General features: G+C 33.1%; 2 protein-coding genes across 3 annotated transcripts; one reads left to right on the forward strand and one right to left on the reverse strand.

Annotated features, from left to right (window-relative positions):
• Nucleotides 1-567: 567 nt before the first annotated feature.
• On the forward strand, nt 568-4,974 carry LOC130973992 (uncharacterized). The gene is made up of 5 exons (XM_057898689.1): nt 568-1,147; nt 1,644-1,747; nt 2,176-2,352; nt 2,571-4,483; nt 4,641-4,974. Exons 1-5 carry the CDS (start codon nt 912-914, stop codon nt 4,788-4,790), a joined length of 2,580 nt encoding a protein of 859 aa, XP_057754672.1. The 5' UTR covers nt 568-911; the 3' UTR covers nt 4,791-4,974.
• Nucleotides 4,975-8,244: 3,270 nt separating this feature from the next.
• On the reverse strand, nt 8,245-11,976 carry LOC130976549 (uncharacterized). Of its 2 annotated transcripts, none has more exons than XM_057901436.1 (5): nt 11,742-11,976; nt 10,970-11,205; nt 9,635-9,880; nt 9,189-9,340; nt 8,245-8,856 (listed from the first exon to the last, which is right to left on the reverse strand). In XM_057901436.1, the coding sequence occupies exons 1-5, from the start codon at nt 11,847-11,849 to the stop codon at nt 8,663-8,665; spliced, it is 936 nt and encodes a 311-aa protein (XP_057757419.1). In that variant the 5' UTR covers nt 11,850-11,976; the 3' UTR covers nt 8,245-8,662. The 2 variants fall into 2 exon arrangements, with proteins under 2 accessions (XP_057757419.1, XP_057757420.1); XM_057901437.1 differs by having other exon boundaries at nt 9,635-9,877; nt 11,742-11,945.
• Between the last annotated feature and the right edge of the window lie 4,900 nt (nt 11,977-16,876).

Genomic DNA, 16,876 nt, shown 5'->3' on the forward strand with positions numbered 1-16,876 from the left:
AACACAAAAATAGTCATATTACATTTTTACTTTTTTTTTTTAAATTTATATTATTATAGATATAAATGTAATTTGATCATATCATTTATAAAATTTAATCATAAACATGAATAATTTATTATTTATGTGACTATATGTTCATTTTGTATCTCTACGAATGACTGAATGATAAATATATAAATAAATAAAAATCCTCAAAAACTAATGTGGTATTGTAAACTCATTTATTGCTAAACAAACTTTATATATATATATATATATATATATATATATATATATATATATATATATATATATATATAAATCCAGACTCAGTATTTTTATTAAAATTTAGTTAATATTTAGTTAATAAAAAAAATAAATAATTTTATATTATTAAATAAAATTTTATATTATTAAAAATATTAATAATAACTAATTAATAATTATAAATTACAAAACTGATTATGAGCCCTCCTAAAAAAAAAATTGCTAATGGCAAAGAAGCCAATAGAAGAAAGCTTAGCTTAGGCTTGTAAGTTGTAACAAGTCAATCACACACAAAACACAACAAAAAGCGGCAGAGACACAACACATTATTCGCATAAACTCAACACCCCACTTCCCTTCTTTGCTTCCCTGCTTCCTTCTTTTTCTCCTCTCAACAAAACAAACTAACAAACAAACTTGTTATTCTCTCTCAAAAAGCAACACAATTCAGAATGAGAACAATCATCAACCTCTGTAAATTACTAAGCTTCTTAATCTTAGCACAAAATTCACCCACTCCTATTGTCGTTCCCTCATAAAACAACCCATTTCTTTCTTCACACGCTTCAAGTTCAATCTGTTTGAGCTTCTGAAAGCAAATTAGGGTTTTTCTTCTTATTCTTTAATTTTTTATTATTTTCGGGAGGAATTGGTGGATTATCATGCCGCCGGCTCTGATGAACCCGCTGATGCCGCCGCCGCCACCTCCGTCGGTGTCGGTGTCCGCGCCGCCGGAGCTTGAAGGCTCCGACGATGCTTCCGGGAGATCGGTGACTCAAAATAGGCGATTCGGTGATCTGAGAGGGTTGCAGTGGCGTGTTGATCTTGGGGTTTTGCCTTCAGAGTCTTCAACTTCCATTGATGATCTTCGTAGGGTCACCGCTAACTGTAGAAGGAGGTAAATCAGCTGAATAATCATGTTCTTGTACTTCTTTTGATTTCAGTGTCGGTGTTCGTTTCCTTAAATTTGGAATCTTTGTTTTTACTTTATATTCAATGCTTGTTGATACATGATATAGCAATTTACCTTATTGATGGTGCACATAACAATATACTCTATCAATTTTATGTATATAGAATTGGTGGTCCTCGATTTTAAATCATCAAGTCATACAAAAACATAGGACCTTTTTATTATTTAAGTTGCAAAAGTGCTGCTGATATATGAATCGAGACTGTATTGATTGTTCAATTGGTGGGAAATACAAGAAGATTAAGCTGTTTCTGCATTTGGCTTTGGGTATTTGAGTATTTTGTTTATGTTTTGTTTGGAAGGGTGGTTGTTTGTATATGTCATAATGGTGTAAACTAGAAGGGCTGCATATTCATTCAGCTTATTGAATTGAATGCATAATCAATAGTAACTATCAACTGACTTTTTGTATTGTTGTCAGGTATGCGAATCTGAGAAGGCGTCTTCTGGTTGAACCGCATATCCCGAAGGATGGAAGTAACTCACCCGATCTTACCATGGATAATCCACTTTCACAAAATCCAGGTCATTTTTTGTTTTTCCAAGTAAAAATATGTATGTAGATTTCAGATCCCTGATTCAGCAGTTATATTATCTCAATTCACAATGCTAATGTACACTATCCTCATCATGTGAGTATCCTATTAGTGGTTGCTAGGTTATATACCTATTGTGTGTTTTTGAAGTCTTTTTATAAATGAAAAATTCAGTTTGCTTTGTGGTTGTAAAGCCATGCTCCTTACTTATTCTGTGGAATTTCATTTCAGAATTATGCTAATAATTATTGTCAGTTTTAAAGATGCTGACGTTAAATAAGTATGTTGTTGTTGCGTACATTGCCTTATATTGTAATTCTGTCCAGTAGATTTCTAATAGTTAGCCTTCTCTATCACTTTAAGCTAAGAACAGTTGAATTTCATCTCTTGTAAATGACACATGGATTTTAAATGCAGATAGTACATGGAGTCGCTTTTTCCGCAATGCGGAGCTAGAGAGAATGGTTGATCAGGATTTATCACGTTTATATCCAGAACATGGGAATTATTTCCAGACACCAGGATGTCAAGGCATTTTAAGACGCATTTTATTACTTTGGTGTCTCAGGCACCCAGAATGTGGTTATAGACAAGGTAAAGATATGTCTAAATCTTCTAAGAAACATAAAAAAATACAGAAAAAGCGGGGACTGAAAACTAAGTGATTAACACATTGAGATACCTAATACTTATTAAAATATGTCCTCAGTTATGCTTCCAGGCTTTCAGATTAGGTTTGCTTTGGTTTATAGTATATATGTTATAAAACTAGTTCGCTTGTTGGTAAATTTTTCAATTCACTTAATTTATAGGAATGCACGAGTTACTTGCTCCTCTGCTTTATGTTCTCCAAGTTGATGTGGAGCGTCTTTCAGAAGTTCGAAAGCTTTATGAAGATATCTTCACCGACAAATTTGATGGCCTTCTATATCAGGAGAATGATCTTTCTTACAGCTTTGATTTTAGAAAATCTCAAGACTTGCTGGAGGATGAAATCGGCTCTCATGGAAATGCAAAAGTCAAAAGTCTTGATGAGCTTGATCCTGCATTACAGACCATTGTATTGCTGAGTGATGCTTATGGAGCTGAAGGTGAACTGGGCATTGTTTTATCTGAGAAATTCATGGAACATGATGCTTATTGCATGTTTGATGCTTTAATGAGTGGTGTCCGTGGTTCAGTTGCGATGGCCGATTTCTTCTCTTCCTTCCCTGTAGCAGGGTCGCAAACTGGCCTGCCTCCTGTTATTGAAGCTTCTACTGCATTGTATCATTTGCTGTGTCTTGTGGATTCATCTCTGTATAGCCATCTTTTGGATCTTGGTGTTGAACCCCAATACTTTTCTCTCCGATGGTTGCGAGTTCTATTCGGACGTGAGTTTTCACTTGACAATCTATTGATAATCTGGGATGAGATCTTTGCATCGGATAATAGTAAAGTTGAAAAAAGTGTTGATGACAACATAGACTGGGGTTTGAGGATTTTGCATTCTCCTCGTGGAGCATTTATTGCAGCTATGGCTGTTGCAATGCTACTTCATTTAAGATCTTCACTGCTTGCTACCGAAAATCCTACCACCTGTCTTCAGAGATTATTAAACTTTCCTGAAAACATTAATATTAAAAAGCTGCTGGAGAAGGCCAAATCATTGCAAGCTCGTGCACTAAGTGTTGATATTTCTTCTCCATCACCTTTGATTATAGGATATCATCTCCAAAGTAAATCAGTTATGACGCGATCTCAGACCCTTCCTTCTGAAACTGTGTCTCCAAAAACTCCTGTAAATTTGTTAACTGACAGCTACTGGGAAGAAAAATGGAGGGTTGCACATGAGGCTGAAGAACTTAAGCAAGATGGTATCGAACAACAGATTCCGACTCGGAAAAAGGGCTGGACAGAAAAGGTAAAAAACACACTGAGAAGAGCGGGATCTGATCCACCACCTTCAAGGATTAAGAATGGCAAAAGGGAATCTAAGGTGGTTAGGCGAAACATATTGGAAGCGCTTCATAAGGCACTTGGACCTGAGGAAGAAGCAGAACAAATGGATTGCCATGAAATCCTATGCAAGCAGGAAAATCTTTCTGAAGCAGCTGAAGGTGTGCAGCAAAATGATAACTCTAAAGGCGACAACAGTTACTCATCTGATGATAGATGTCCAAGTGGAAATACAGGGATAGAGGAAAGCTCCTCTGTATATTCTGACTCAACTAGCCCGCCTAATGAGGCAAATGATCATGAAATTACCTCGCAGGGAAGTAGTGTTGCCTCTAATTTATATCTTGACGAATGCGATGAAACTGCAGATACCAGTCTCAGTGATCCACCTCTTCCAGTCTCTGATCATCCTGAGAGCATACCTGAAACATCAGAGTCCACTGATGTTGATGTTGATAAATCTGAGAACATACCTCAGATGTCAGGGTGCAATAATAATGATCCAGGAAATTCTGCTACACATCCCAAGGAGAAAAAGCAGAATAAATTTCAGTGGTTTTGGAAGTTTGGACGGAATACCGTTGAGGGTATATCAGGGAAAGTAGGAGCTGCTTCTGAACCTACAAAATCCACCAGCAGCTGTAGTAACCAAAGTAATTCGCAACCACCTGTCTCTTCTACCACCAGTGAGCATATCACTTCTGTTAGTAGCAAAGGAGATTCTGTAGACCAGAATGTGATGGGCACTTTGAAGAATATTGGACAGTCTATGCTTGACCATATCCAGGTAAAGTTGCTTCTATCTGTCACGCTCAAACTGATCACAAGTTAGACTGAAGATAATTGTGATTACATAAAATTCTGTATAGACCTCAGGATTGATCTCTTTCGCCTGGTTTCGACTTTCAACTTGTTTGTCTTATCTACTGCTTTTAATGATGCAGGTAATTGAATCTGTTTTCCAACAAGACAGGAACCAGGGAGTCTCAGTGGAGAACTTATCTAAAAATATTCTTGTTGGCAAAGGGCAGGTTACTGCCATGGCAGCTCTCAAGGAGCTTCGGAAGATTAGCAATATTCTGTCTGAGATGTGAGGTGAACCTTGCAATTGTTATATGTACATATAGTTTCTGTAATTACAATTCTTTAGTTCCAATAAGATGAGCTTCTTATGTTAGTGTTCACTTGTAGTATCCACCAAAGTTTTGCAGATGTTCCAAGAGATGAATATGTAAATACATTTATCCGGTCACATAATAAATTATCATTATTGTTGTATTCTCATCTACACTTTTAATGATTGATAATTTGCTCTATTTTTTCCATTTCCTGTGAAGATGTGATCAGTTGCAGTCCAAGTTGACCAAGACAAGTTTATAATTTTAATGTTTGTGGTTCAATGCTTTTTTATACGTGTAATCATGGGATAATTTTTTAAGGTCTCCATTAGTACCTCTTTTAGGACATAAAAAATATAGAAATGCTGAGTCAGTAAAGACGTAAGAAACTAGAAATCTGTCCAGACATAAAGATAATGCTGAGATAGAGGCATTTTGTCTAGCTGTATTTATTTACTATATCAAATGATTTTGTAGGTCTTTTAATATTTCTTGCATTTATACTTTAGAAGAGTTTCCAAACATAGCCTAATTGGCACTGCGTTTGAAGTGTATTTCTGTTTACTACTCTCTTGTAGGTTCTGGAGATGATTTGACAAGTAATTATGTTTATCTAAAATATGAATTTCTTTAAATTATCATATCTTATGAGTGAGATATATGGTAAAAGAAATAATACCGTGGCAAAGGACTTGGAACTTCTAAATTGGTTCAATTAGAATACAATTTACAAGTGACCACTGGTAGTGGATCCTTTGTGGTCCAATTGAAGCTTATGGTAGTAGTGGGATTGGCACAAACTGACAAACGAGAACACCACACAAATTATTGAATTAGGTAGAAAAGGACAACCTCCAATACTCATCCATAATGGGACAGATTTGTTGATGGGTCATCCATTCCTATTTATTAATTATAAAATTTTCATATGTGCGTCCAAATTTACACCTATTCAGTGTATCCGAAAAAGGAAAAAATATTATATCTATTCCTTAAGCGAATATTTTGTTGGTATAGAAGTGAACCAATAAGACTGGTTAATATAATATGTAAGTGATTTGGTTGCATTACACCATTTGTCTTGAAGAAATGAATGAGCAATGGCCACAAACAGAGCTTTGGAAATGGCACAACACACAAATAAGATAGCCACAACAGAATGCATTCCGTAACACACATTTTAATATTAGTTGTATATATATAAGAAAATAAAATTGGACAGATTTGTTGATGGGTCATCTAACTTTTTTAGTAACACATTGCTTTCCCTTCTGAATTATATATCAACTGTTGAAAATGAAGGTTATATAAAGGCATAAACAAGCAAAAAGTATTAAATGAGACGTGGACATTTTTGAATTGCCCTTTAGAATTATTCGACCACCATTAAGGAATTTTCAGCTAACTGTTTAAGAGAAATGTTAGGGGAATAAATTATTTTTTGAAAAAAGAACAAATAGGTTCTTGACCTTTTGCTTCATGGACATTTTCGTCCTTGAGCAATTTGAAAATACTTTTAAATCCCCGACTTTCACAAATTTTGGACAGATGAGTTTCTCCGTCCAATTGCCTCGTCAGACCCAACGGAAAAGTATAACGTGACTCTGTTCTGATGATGTGGTATGACGGATTGACACGTGAACTGATGACTGGAAGGGTACTTTTAAAAATTGGACAAATAAATCTTTGTACCTAAAAACTAGGTCATTTTGCTTTGGCCCTAATCTTTAAATTGATTGTGTTTCTTTCTGGAGGCTAGTGGTGAGGAGCTCTACCTGCATCAACCATGACTGCTAATGGAGCATCATCAACGTCAAGAAGAAGCTGCATGGGAGTAAGAGAAGAAAATTCTGCTTCAAGCTCAGATCCTTGTGCTGTGCATGACGGAGATCTGAAGGACGATATCGCCCCGAGATGCTTCTGTGGAGTTTATGCAATAATGTATATGTCGAGGACGATTAGCAACCCAAACAGAGTCTTCCTAGGTTGCCCATTCTATAAGGTAAGATAAAAAATTTAGGAATTTTGTTCTGAAATGATTTTATATAGTACATAATTTTGAAAATTTTGACAGAGAAAGCAACCGCATTGCAAGTTTTTTGTTTTGGTCGATGAGCATCTTGCTAGAATTGGAAGCAATGGTTGCATCTTTAATAAAAGACCTCTGGTTGAGAAAGAGGTTGAAATTGTTGAAGAGGAAGAGGAATTTGATCATAGGATGGCTATTTTGGAGGAGAAAGTTACTGCTCTAGAGAAGAAAAAAATTTATTACTGTTCTGGACGACGTAGTTTTTAGGTACATGGACTTATTTGTCCAATTTTTGAAAGTACCCTTTCAGTCAGCAGTCCACGTGTCAATTCGTCATGCCACGTCATCAGAACAGGAGCCACATCAGACTTTTCCATTAGGTCTGACGGAGACAATTGGACGGAGGACCTCATCCGTCTAAGATTTGTGAAAGTCGGGAATTTAAAAGTATTTTCAAATGCTCAAGGACAAAAATGTCTGCAGGACAAAAGGTCAGGACCTATTTGTCATTTTCTCTTATTTTTTTAATAAAATTTAACAAAATTTTTCTTTTTTTTATGTCTCTTTTTCTTTTTCTCCATTTTCAACTAAAATTTTTCGATTCCCAATCCTTTAACTTATTGGATCAACTCAGTTAAACTTAATTACTTATTCATGTAGCATCGCTGAAAGTTTATTTGTTATATTTTATACAATAGAATAGTGAGTAAAAAGTCAACTTAGTTTTCCAAATTTTACGTGCTAATCAAAATGGTTTCAAGTTTCAGTTAAATTAAATTATTAAATTGATTCTCCAGAAGTTAACTAATTGATGAGAATCCAGTGCTAATGACTAACACTAGTAACTCGCGTTAGTTAATTTGAAAGTAATTAATTCGAACCAATCGAAATTAGAAGACCAATTTAACTTTTGTGTGCAATTCTATTATCTAATATTTGAGTGAACTACCATTCTAATCCTTAAAAGATTCAATTTTTAATAAAATGACTAAGAAATAAGAAATAACATTTTGACTTTAAATATAATTTTAATTTGACAAAATAATAAAATATACCATTTTTATAAGTAACAAACAAGCATTTGATTCAACTTTTTGTTAAAACAATAAAAATTATTTAGAAGATACATGAAAAAAAAAAGAAAGAAAAAATTCAATCTCAAAACTCTTACAAATTGCTTTGGAAATATGTTGCCATTCAATAAAAATACAATTGAAAAGAAAATCACTAAATATAAAACTACCAAATTTAAAAGATAAAAAGATATTTTTTCTAATTTTATAAAAATTGCGATAAAATTTAATCTCTAATTTTTTTTAACATGCTTTGCAATATTTGGTACACTTTGTCAAATGAAAATCAATTTCACAATGACGGAAATTAAAATAAAGTATTTAAATATTCTAAAATTGTAATTCTATCAAATTTTAAAAATGTACCTTGCTTGCAGCATTAGTTGGGAAAAAAAAGACTTGACACGGGTTCTGGATGCTCAAGAAGACAAGAACTAATAAGAAAATAACAAAGAAAGCTTAGAGGGGAAAATCGAAAAGTCATTGACCACTTTGAGATGGTGCAAAGCTAGAAAAGAAAAAAGCTGTTGTATCTACAATCCAACTAATGATACAAAAATGACACCCTATAATTGCAACATACTATTTTTCGCTGGATTATAGCTGCACCTAACTATGTATGTGTAAAGTCATGGCACTAGGAACTTCTGATGCTATACATTTTATTTCATAAGATCCTTCCCCACATCTCGGGTACGCTCTCATGCCTCAACCCGATGAGGCTTTGTTTGGTACAAACTATAGATTCAATCCATATGGTTGTGGAACCCCGGGAGTAGGGAGGTGATAAATCCAAAGACAATCATCTGGATCTCCTTTACAATGCCCCACCATTGGTTGCCACCATTGACTCTGCCAGGTTCTGCCTCGTTTTCGTTCTCAGCTGCTCGGTTGCCATCATTGACGGGCTGATTCCCAACCTCAGCTTCAGGCTGACCCTCTACAGAAATTAATAATAAGCAAATGCAAACTAGGTTCAATACGTGATCCAAAGTGAATTAAATTGACCCTCTTCATACAAAACCAGGTAACACATTGGGAAAATGAGGTCCAGTTGCCCCCATCCACAAATCTAAAGGTGAAAATGAACCTCAACAGTGAACATACAACAACAGTAACTAAACCTAATGACCCTAGGTTAGGTTGCCTTTCAAGAAACACATACCTTTTAAACTACTATAACGAGATCATAAATTGCTTCAGTTCATTCACCAATGTTGCTCAAAACAAGTGCATGCAAAATCACATGAATAAAACGAATGCAAATCATACCTGCTGGGGCTGCATTGTCAGCCCCCTGCCTTGCAGCTGGAACATTTTCAGCCCTGGGTGCAGCAGGTCTTGGTGGTTGAGGAGGAGCTGCTGCTCTCTGCATACCTTGTGAAAGCCATCTTACAATTGGTGTCAAAGCTCCAGTTTGGTAACTATAACACATACAAATATAAGTAGGTAAATAATCCAGCTTCCATTGACAACCGAAGCAATACTAAATCCAGCCGTATCCAATGGCTCTTATATTGACATAGAAACACATCTACGGAACATATCAGGTGTAGTGTATATACAAAATTGAATAAATAAGTAAATAAATAAAAGAAAATAAATTTATATCAGAAGCATTTCCTGGGTTTGTGACCTAGATCCTAATGAGCACATTTGACAGAATTTGAAAGCTAAAAAGAATCTTAAAACCGAAAACTAGAAGGACCAATACTTACAAATATACAATAGCAGCAAAAAACACAAGGACAATAAGCCTCTGTCTGGAACCATCTTGGTTGAACAAAAAGATCACAGCAGCAAGTTTTAACATAAGCAGCAAATCAATTTGAAATGCAATTTGAAATCTCCTAACAACAACTTGTCTTTGAGGTGCAGGATGCTGCTGCTGTTGAGGATGCTGCTGCTGTGCTGCTTGCCCCTGATTTTCGCTTGCAGCAGCAGCATCAGAACTTGCCCTGCTGCTGATAGTGCTCATTCAGTTAAAGAAACAATTAATATATTTGTCCACATAAAAAATGAAACAAAATAGAATCTTCACAAATCAAACAATCCTTGTATAAAATGTCATCATTTCGTTTCAGTTTTCCCCTTAAGATCATGTTTATCACTTAATGTACTGAGAACTTTGAAAGCAGACTAGACAACTGGATTTGATGCAGGAGGTTATAAGAATTAGAAAATCCAAGATTTAGCCCAAGCTCAACAAGGCTGTAAGGAAAATTTCAATCGGGTTGAATCATGTTCAGAACCACAATCTCTATATTCATAACTTCTCACTCAGTTCCATCCCACATAAGAAATGCTCAATACCAGCATGATCGATAATGTTCATCATAATAGCAAGTCTATGATACAGAAATGCAATGATGCCATGTGGTGCAGCCTAGCATTAGTATTTATTTATTTTTTATTTATTTTAACATTTGACAGTTTTCAGATAAGGTGAGAAAGCTTCGTAAATCCGATTTAACTGTTAGGGCTATGAATCAATATTTCTACCGACTTCATTTCAAATTTCAAATACTTAACCAGGCTTCATAAAGAAAACACACTTGTTGTCATCAAGCTCATCCTTATCTTACTGATCCATCTCTCTGGGTCACTGAACCATCATCTTCTAACCATATCACTTCTCACTATTCAAACTTCAAATTCATTGCCTAATGACAAAACCTCATGAAATTGGGACCCACACATGGATCTTAGATCAAACTAAACACATAACGGGCATTGTAACAATCCTTTATATAGTTTGGAAATTTGAGAAAACTATTCATCTTGTGCACAGAAAGCTTGGCTGAGCACTGATATAGTGCATGTCTGTCCTATATCTTACTTCACATAAAGACTCTACAAGAAACATAATATAAAAAAGTACAGATATATGCTATTGCTCATTTATTTCCTACATTGATAAGTTATTTCCAGAAAATCCATACACTACAAAATATACTTAAAAAGAAGAATAGTAGCAAAAACAAATACATACTTAAATACCCTAAAGACGTAGTACCAGAATATCATCACGACGAAAAAATTTAGCCACTTACGTGGGCGTGCGGTAAGTCAGTGGGATCAGATTGTTGTATGGAAGTCCAGTAACATGTCCATTAAACTGATTAAACGGATGAACAGGAACTGCATATATGCCTGCTCCACGGTTCCCCTGTGCCAGTTCGTCATTCTGCGGTGGCGTTAACCCTGGAACCACTGCAGGGTACATAGCAGGAAACATTGGATAGTAGTATCCAGGAGGATATGCCGGAAAACTGGGAAAACCTGGCACCTGAAACAACCAGAATTACACAAAAATTCAGATCTACTTCTACAGTCAAATGATCAAAATACACCCATTTATGGCAAAAAAAAAAAAAAAAAAACAATTGTTCCAGGCTGCGTTTCAATAATATGTAGCCTCAAAATATGGACTTCAAAAAAAAATTTTTCTTAGTTCTTTTTTCTTTGTGTTATGTTCAGTCACCAAAAAAAAAAATATATGGACTTCAAAAACAAATTTTTAGCTGAAATTAGGTTTCAAAGTACACAATATTGAAGAAATATCACGCCCACATTTTCAATTTCACTTGAATTTATCTTCACTGAGCTTGATTCTCTAAACAGAACAATGCCAGAGATGTTGCAAGATGCCGATTTGATCTCAGCAATAATGCTCCTAATTTATCAACTAAGAAATCAAACAGCCAAAACGGTTAAAAAAATGAGGAAGAAAACCCTATTTCGAGTCCCAATCATAACAAAATCCAAGGAATTAAGACACAGAAGAGAAAAAGAAACTATAATTGAAGTGGATTATAGCGAAACCTGGGGCTGTTTGGCGGAATCAGGAGGCGATTTTTGAGAAGTAGAGGAAGGAGGTGGTGGTGGTTGTGAGGAGGTGGATGGCGCCGTTTCGGGAGGGTTTTCCGCCATGTTGGTAAAAAGGAAGAAATGTTGTTTTCTGTTTTGTTTCAGAATTTATTCAACGGAAATATAAATGTTAATGAGGTGAAGTGAAGTGATAGGGATTGCCGATCAAGGGAAACGAAGAATTGGGATGTGGAACTTTCTGATTTGGAAGACCAATTTGTTCGTTCATTTGCCTCGTCTGGATTCGTGGCACTAACCAATCACCATTTGACACGTCAATATATCAAAATTACCTAACCCAAGTAGTATTTATTATGTAAATCTCTTTTACATTAACAATTCTAATTATATTGATTTGTGAGGTCAAAACAATAGGGTAATGTTATTACTTATTAAAATTTTATATTTTATAACATAATTTTTAAGTTTTTAAATTTATAAATTTATATTATTATAAAAATTATTAGACTGATTAATATTATTTAATAATATTATTAAAATATTATAGTTGAGTATTAATTTATAAAAAAATCATAAAATTTTTTGTTATTTAATATATAATTTATTTTATTAAAAAATAAATTGTTATTCTTTAAATTAAAAATATATTTTTCAATTTTTTTATATTATTTTATCTAACAATAATTGTTATTAGGAAAAAACTGATTGAATTATCCAACAATATAAGTATAAAATAATTTTTTATTTTAAAATTAATTTTGATTAATGAAATAAAATTTAAAATAGTATTTTATTTTTTTATTCAAATTTAAATTCGAATTTAAAATAGATTATCAACCCACCTTTTTAATTTCAATTACATAAAAAAAATTGGTTCGGTGAAAAATATTTAACATCTAATGATTTTAGAGTAATTATCCAAATCAATCTCTAAATATTTTAAAAATGGACATTTTAATCCCCAAAAAATTAATACACAAATTAATCCTAACATTTTTTTCCATCAGACATAATAGTCCCTCGTTCATTTTTCGACATGACTCACTAACGAAAAATGTTGAGTTAACACGCAAATTCATACATGTGACAGTTAAGTGTATAAGGAGGACAAAATAGTCAATGACATTAACAGATAAAACACTGACCTTCATTGCCACTCACCACCCTTCACTCTCCATCACCTTCCTTATCTCCATTCCCCACCTCCCACACCCACCACCATCTAAAAACAATGTATCTCCACTGCCACTGCACCCTCTATCACCTTCCTCCACCTCTCTCCAGTCGCACTCCCTACTTTGCATTTTCTTGATTTTGGTGTGTATATATATAGTTCAGTTGTAGTTGATTAGTTTTGATTGGATAATGCGAATAATTGAACCTAGCTTAATTTCCTATATACATGATGTTTTGGATTGATTGAGAATAAGAAACAAATTTAGGAATCCTGATATTTTCATCCAATCACATTACATATATATAAAGAATAAGTTTAGTGAAATTAATAAAGTTTCTAAGACAATTTTTTTTATATAGGGCATTGGCATTCCGATTGATTTGAGTTAATCTTTTTCATTATTGAACTTGCTTGAAAAACATTGTGGAACATAGTTTTGGAGATGGAACACACAACTTTGTGAGTTTAAGCCTTAATGTGTGGCTACATAATATTAACCATTATTTTTATTCTTGTATGTTTTTTTCTTTTTATGATTGTAATATTTGATTTGTTTGATTCTTTATGTCTATTATTCTATGTATGAATGCATTTATATGATTGAGACTTTCATTTCAATTAGCTCACTTACCCAAAGAGCCTTACCCTTTTATCCACCATTGTTAGTCAGTTTTGAGCCTATTCTAATCCTTTTTATTCTTAATTTTAGCACATCATTATCCCTAAGTAAAAAATAATAAATGTCCTTAATTTGGATCTTTGATTAGCTTAGGCTAGTGAGAGTGTGAATCATCTAAGTGTGAAAAAATTTGGGAAATATTGGTAGAAAAAAAAGGTATTTTATATTTTTGTTGAAATTTTGGGAATCAGGTACATACTCATGCATTGAATGTTGAACCATATGCATTAATCTTTTTTGTATATATTATGTTACTGAAAAAAATAGAAAAAGAAAATAAAATAAAAAGGGGATGAGTAATACTCCAATGTGAAGTTCAATAATATTAATGTATATTAGGTATCTATTGAAAAGAATGCATGAGCATGTGGAAAATGAAGGATTACCATGTGTTCATAACACACAGCGGAAGAAAAGAAAGTAATCCTAAAGATATATTTTGTATTTAAACTTTATTCCAATAATATATAGATCAGATCTAAATACCTTTAGACGCTTTAGTAAAAACTTTATTCTTTGATTGTACGAAGACTCTATGCGTATCCACACCGAGATTAACCTTTGCTGTCAACTCGTTGACCAATGGACATCTGATCTAAATTGAGAAACTCTTCGCAACTTTTGCACACCATAAAATTCTTCTCCAAGAATTAGGCTCACATATATTTATTCTCTTCTGTAATTCCTCTACTCTTGACATACATATATATATAGTATGAGATTTGTTACTGATTCTAAATTTGAATCCTTCAAATATATGAATCATATCATAACTTAATTTTAAACAAAATCAGTTAGGATCTCATCCAAATTTAGAATTCAAATTTAGAAATAGAATAACTAATTATTCTCAAATCTCATTTATTATTCTCAATTATCATACTATTATTATATTCTTGGTGCTAGCAAAAAAATATAATAATATTCTATTTGAATTAATATAATTATTTATTTGATCAAATCAAAATAATAATTAAATAATTCTACAGCAAAGATTAGAACACTCGTTAGTGTGTGACCCCATAGGTTCAATACTAAGTGGGTAGTAAATTAGTCATACTAATTTTACTAATCAAGGTTGGCGTTTAGCAACATTCCTCAACGACCCGATAGTTTGAAATAATATATTTTTACTAAGAATCTCAGAAGAATAAAGTATAATTCCTTCCATCTTTCCAACTCTTGGTTAACCTTTAGAGTATGCTTTAATTGTCAAACTCTAACTTGTTGCCATTATTATAATGAACTGTGAATAACCTAAGAAACTCATTTCTTCATTCATTCAATCCCCTTGGCCAAAGTTTTATTCATCTCAGTCATTATAATCATAGAGCTCAAACTCTTTACCGAGAGTTGACAGATTCCTTATTGACTAATCATTAATTATACAAGTATTTAAATCATACCCAATATCCATTCAACTAGCACCCTAGGGTATTAGGTGTCCGGAATCAAAGTATAATAAATACATTGTTAATTACTATGATAGTCGCAGGTCAAAGGAAACTCTATTACTATATTCATCTTGAGAATATCCTATTGACAAATATGCGGTAATTATAACCATTAGGAATTCTCAGAGTGAGTCAGTTCAATGGTCATATCTCTATATGCACCATATATATATATATATAATTTAATAAATGAGATCTATTAATCTTCATCGAATGAAAACCATTATATATATATTGATCTTTTCAGATTATTAATGTCCTTTTTAATAATCCTATGACCAAGAACAATTTAGATTAAATTATAAAAGATTTATCTCTCAATATTATGATCACTATCACAATGATAAATCTCTAAATTTAATTAAGAACCTTATTATATTAACATTTTAATATAATAATAATAACAAATTATTTGACACATGATTGATTGGATTGTGGTCATACTCTTTATTTTCAATAAAAAAAGTGAATAATGGGTAGCTAGATTTTGCATTAGAATTGTATAGGTTGTTATATGTTAGGTGAGAACTTAAGTTAGCAAAAGATTCAAATTCTAGTCCATTTGACCATATACATCCTCACCTTTACCCTAGCCTCGTTACAACCTTTGGAAAAGTCCTCATGATACTTGTATGCATACAATGAATAATTGTTAATTTTTTTATGAAAAATAAATTTTAGAAAGTAAGATTAGAAGAGAATTGAGTGAATCAGCCCTATATACCTGAGCAGCTAGAGCGTATAGACATTCCGTAAGGAGTTCGATTGCTCAATTCTATATTTTCACCTAGTATTATCTCTTATCTTGCAAGTTTGTAAACTCGTTTCTATGATTCAAATCAATTGAAGATTTGACTTGAATATTATTGCTTTTGGCCCTCTTTGTTTATATGTTCTCTTAAAAATTGATTTATTTTGACCAAGTAGATAGAAGTAAATAAAGTAGATAGAGGTAAGTAGTATTAGGCAGGTTCATTGCATGCATTTAGATAGATTGCACTGAATAAATGTTGATACTCCTTTTTTGAATCTTTCTTGTTTAGCATGAGGACATGCTATTGTTTAAGTGTAAAAAGTTTGATAAACCACAATTTGGGTCAATTTTGGTTGAATTGAATGGATTTTATCAACTTATTTTGTATTTATTCACTGAAATAGCATAGTTTTATGAATACCTCCTAATTGTGCTTAATAATTAAAAACATGCTTTTTAGGCTCTTAAATTGCTAAATTTAATTCGCTTTAATTCCATTCGATGTCTTGATGTGTTTGGTGAGTGATTTCAGGTATAGAAGGCAAAGATGGCTTGAAGAAGTAAAGAAAAAGCGTTCAAAAGTGGAGAATTCATAAAGAAATGAAGTTTGGAGTTCCTCATGGTCATGCGTACGCATGCCTTATACGTACGCATCTTTTGGAAGATCGTCAATTTGCGTGTACGTATCCCTCATGCTTACGCATGATTGTTAGCATTTGATTTACTTAAGTAAACATATGGGTCACGATTTCAGGGCTTTCTTGGGCCCAATTTAACTCATTTCTAAAGTATTTGATGCAATTCTCAAGGAGGATCAAGGGAGAGCAATTAGGGTAGCTTAGGAACATGTTTTAGGGTAGTTTTCTAGAGAGAGAAGATCCCTCTTCTCTCTAGAAGTTAGGGTTCTTAGCTTAGTTTTCTCTTTAATTTCAAATTTTGATATTGTTCTAGTGTAGTTTTCTTTATATTTTCATGCCTTTATAGTTTAATTCTCTTAGTTTCTCTTGTTAATTTTTCATTTTTGCCACTTTTTGTTTTATAAACTGTTGTTGAATTTTGATTTCC

This window comes from Arachis stenosperma, chromosome 4 (genome assembly GCF_014773155.1).
Source record: "Arachis stenosperma cultivar V10309 chromosome 4, arast.V10309.gnm1.PFL2, whole genome shotgun sequence".
NCBI lineage: Eukaryota > Viridiplantae > Streptophyta > Magnoliopsida > Fabales > Fabaceae > Arachis > Arachis stenosperma.

Coding starts and splice junctions, on each gene's coding strand:
- LOC130973992 (XM_057898689.1), top strand. CDS start 912: ATGCCGCCGGCTCTGATGAACCCGCTGATGCCGCCGCCGCCACCTCCG. Junction 2,353..2,570: donor AGAATGTGGTTATAGACAAG/GTAAAGATATGT, acceptor CTTAATTTATAG/GAATGCACGAGTTACTTGCT. Junction 4,484..4,640: donor CTATGCTTGACCATATCCAG/GTAAAGTTGCTT, acceptor TTAATGATGCAG/GTAATTGAATCTGTTTTCCA.
- LOC130976549 (XM_057901436.1), bottom strand. CDS start 11,849: ATGGCGGAAAACCCTCCCGAAACGGCGCCATCCACCTCCTCACAACCA. Junction 11,206..11,741: donor ATTCCGCCAAACAGCCCCAG/GTTTCGCTATAA, acceptor TGGTTGTTTCAG/GTGCCAGGTTTTCCCAGTTT. Junction 9,881..10,969: donor CTGACTTACCGCACGCCCAC/GTAAGTGGCTAA, acceptor GAGCACTATCAG/CAGCAGGGCAAGTTCTGATG.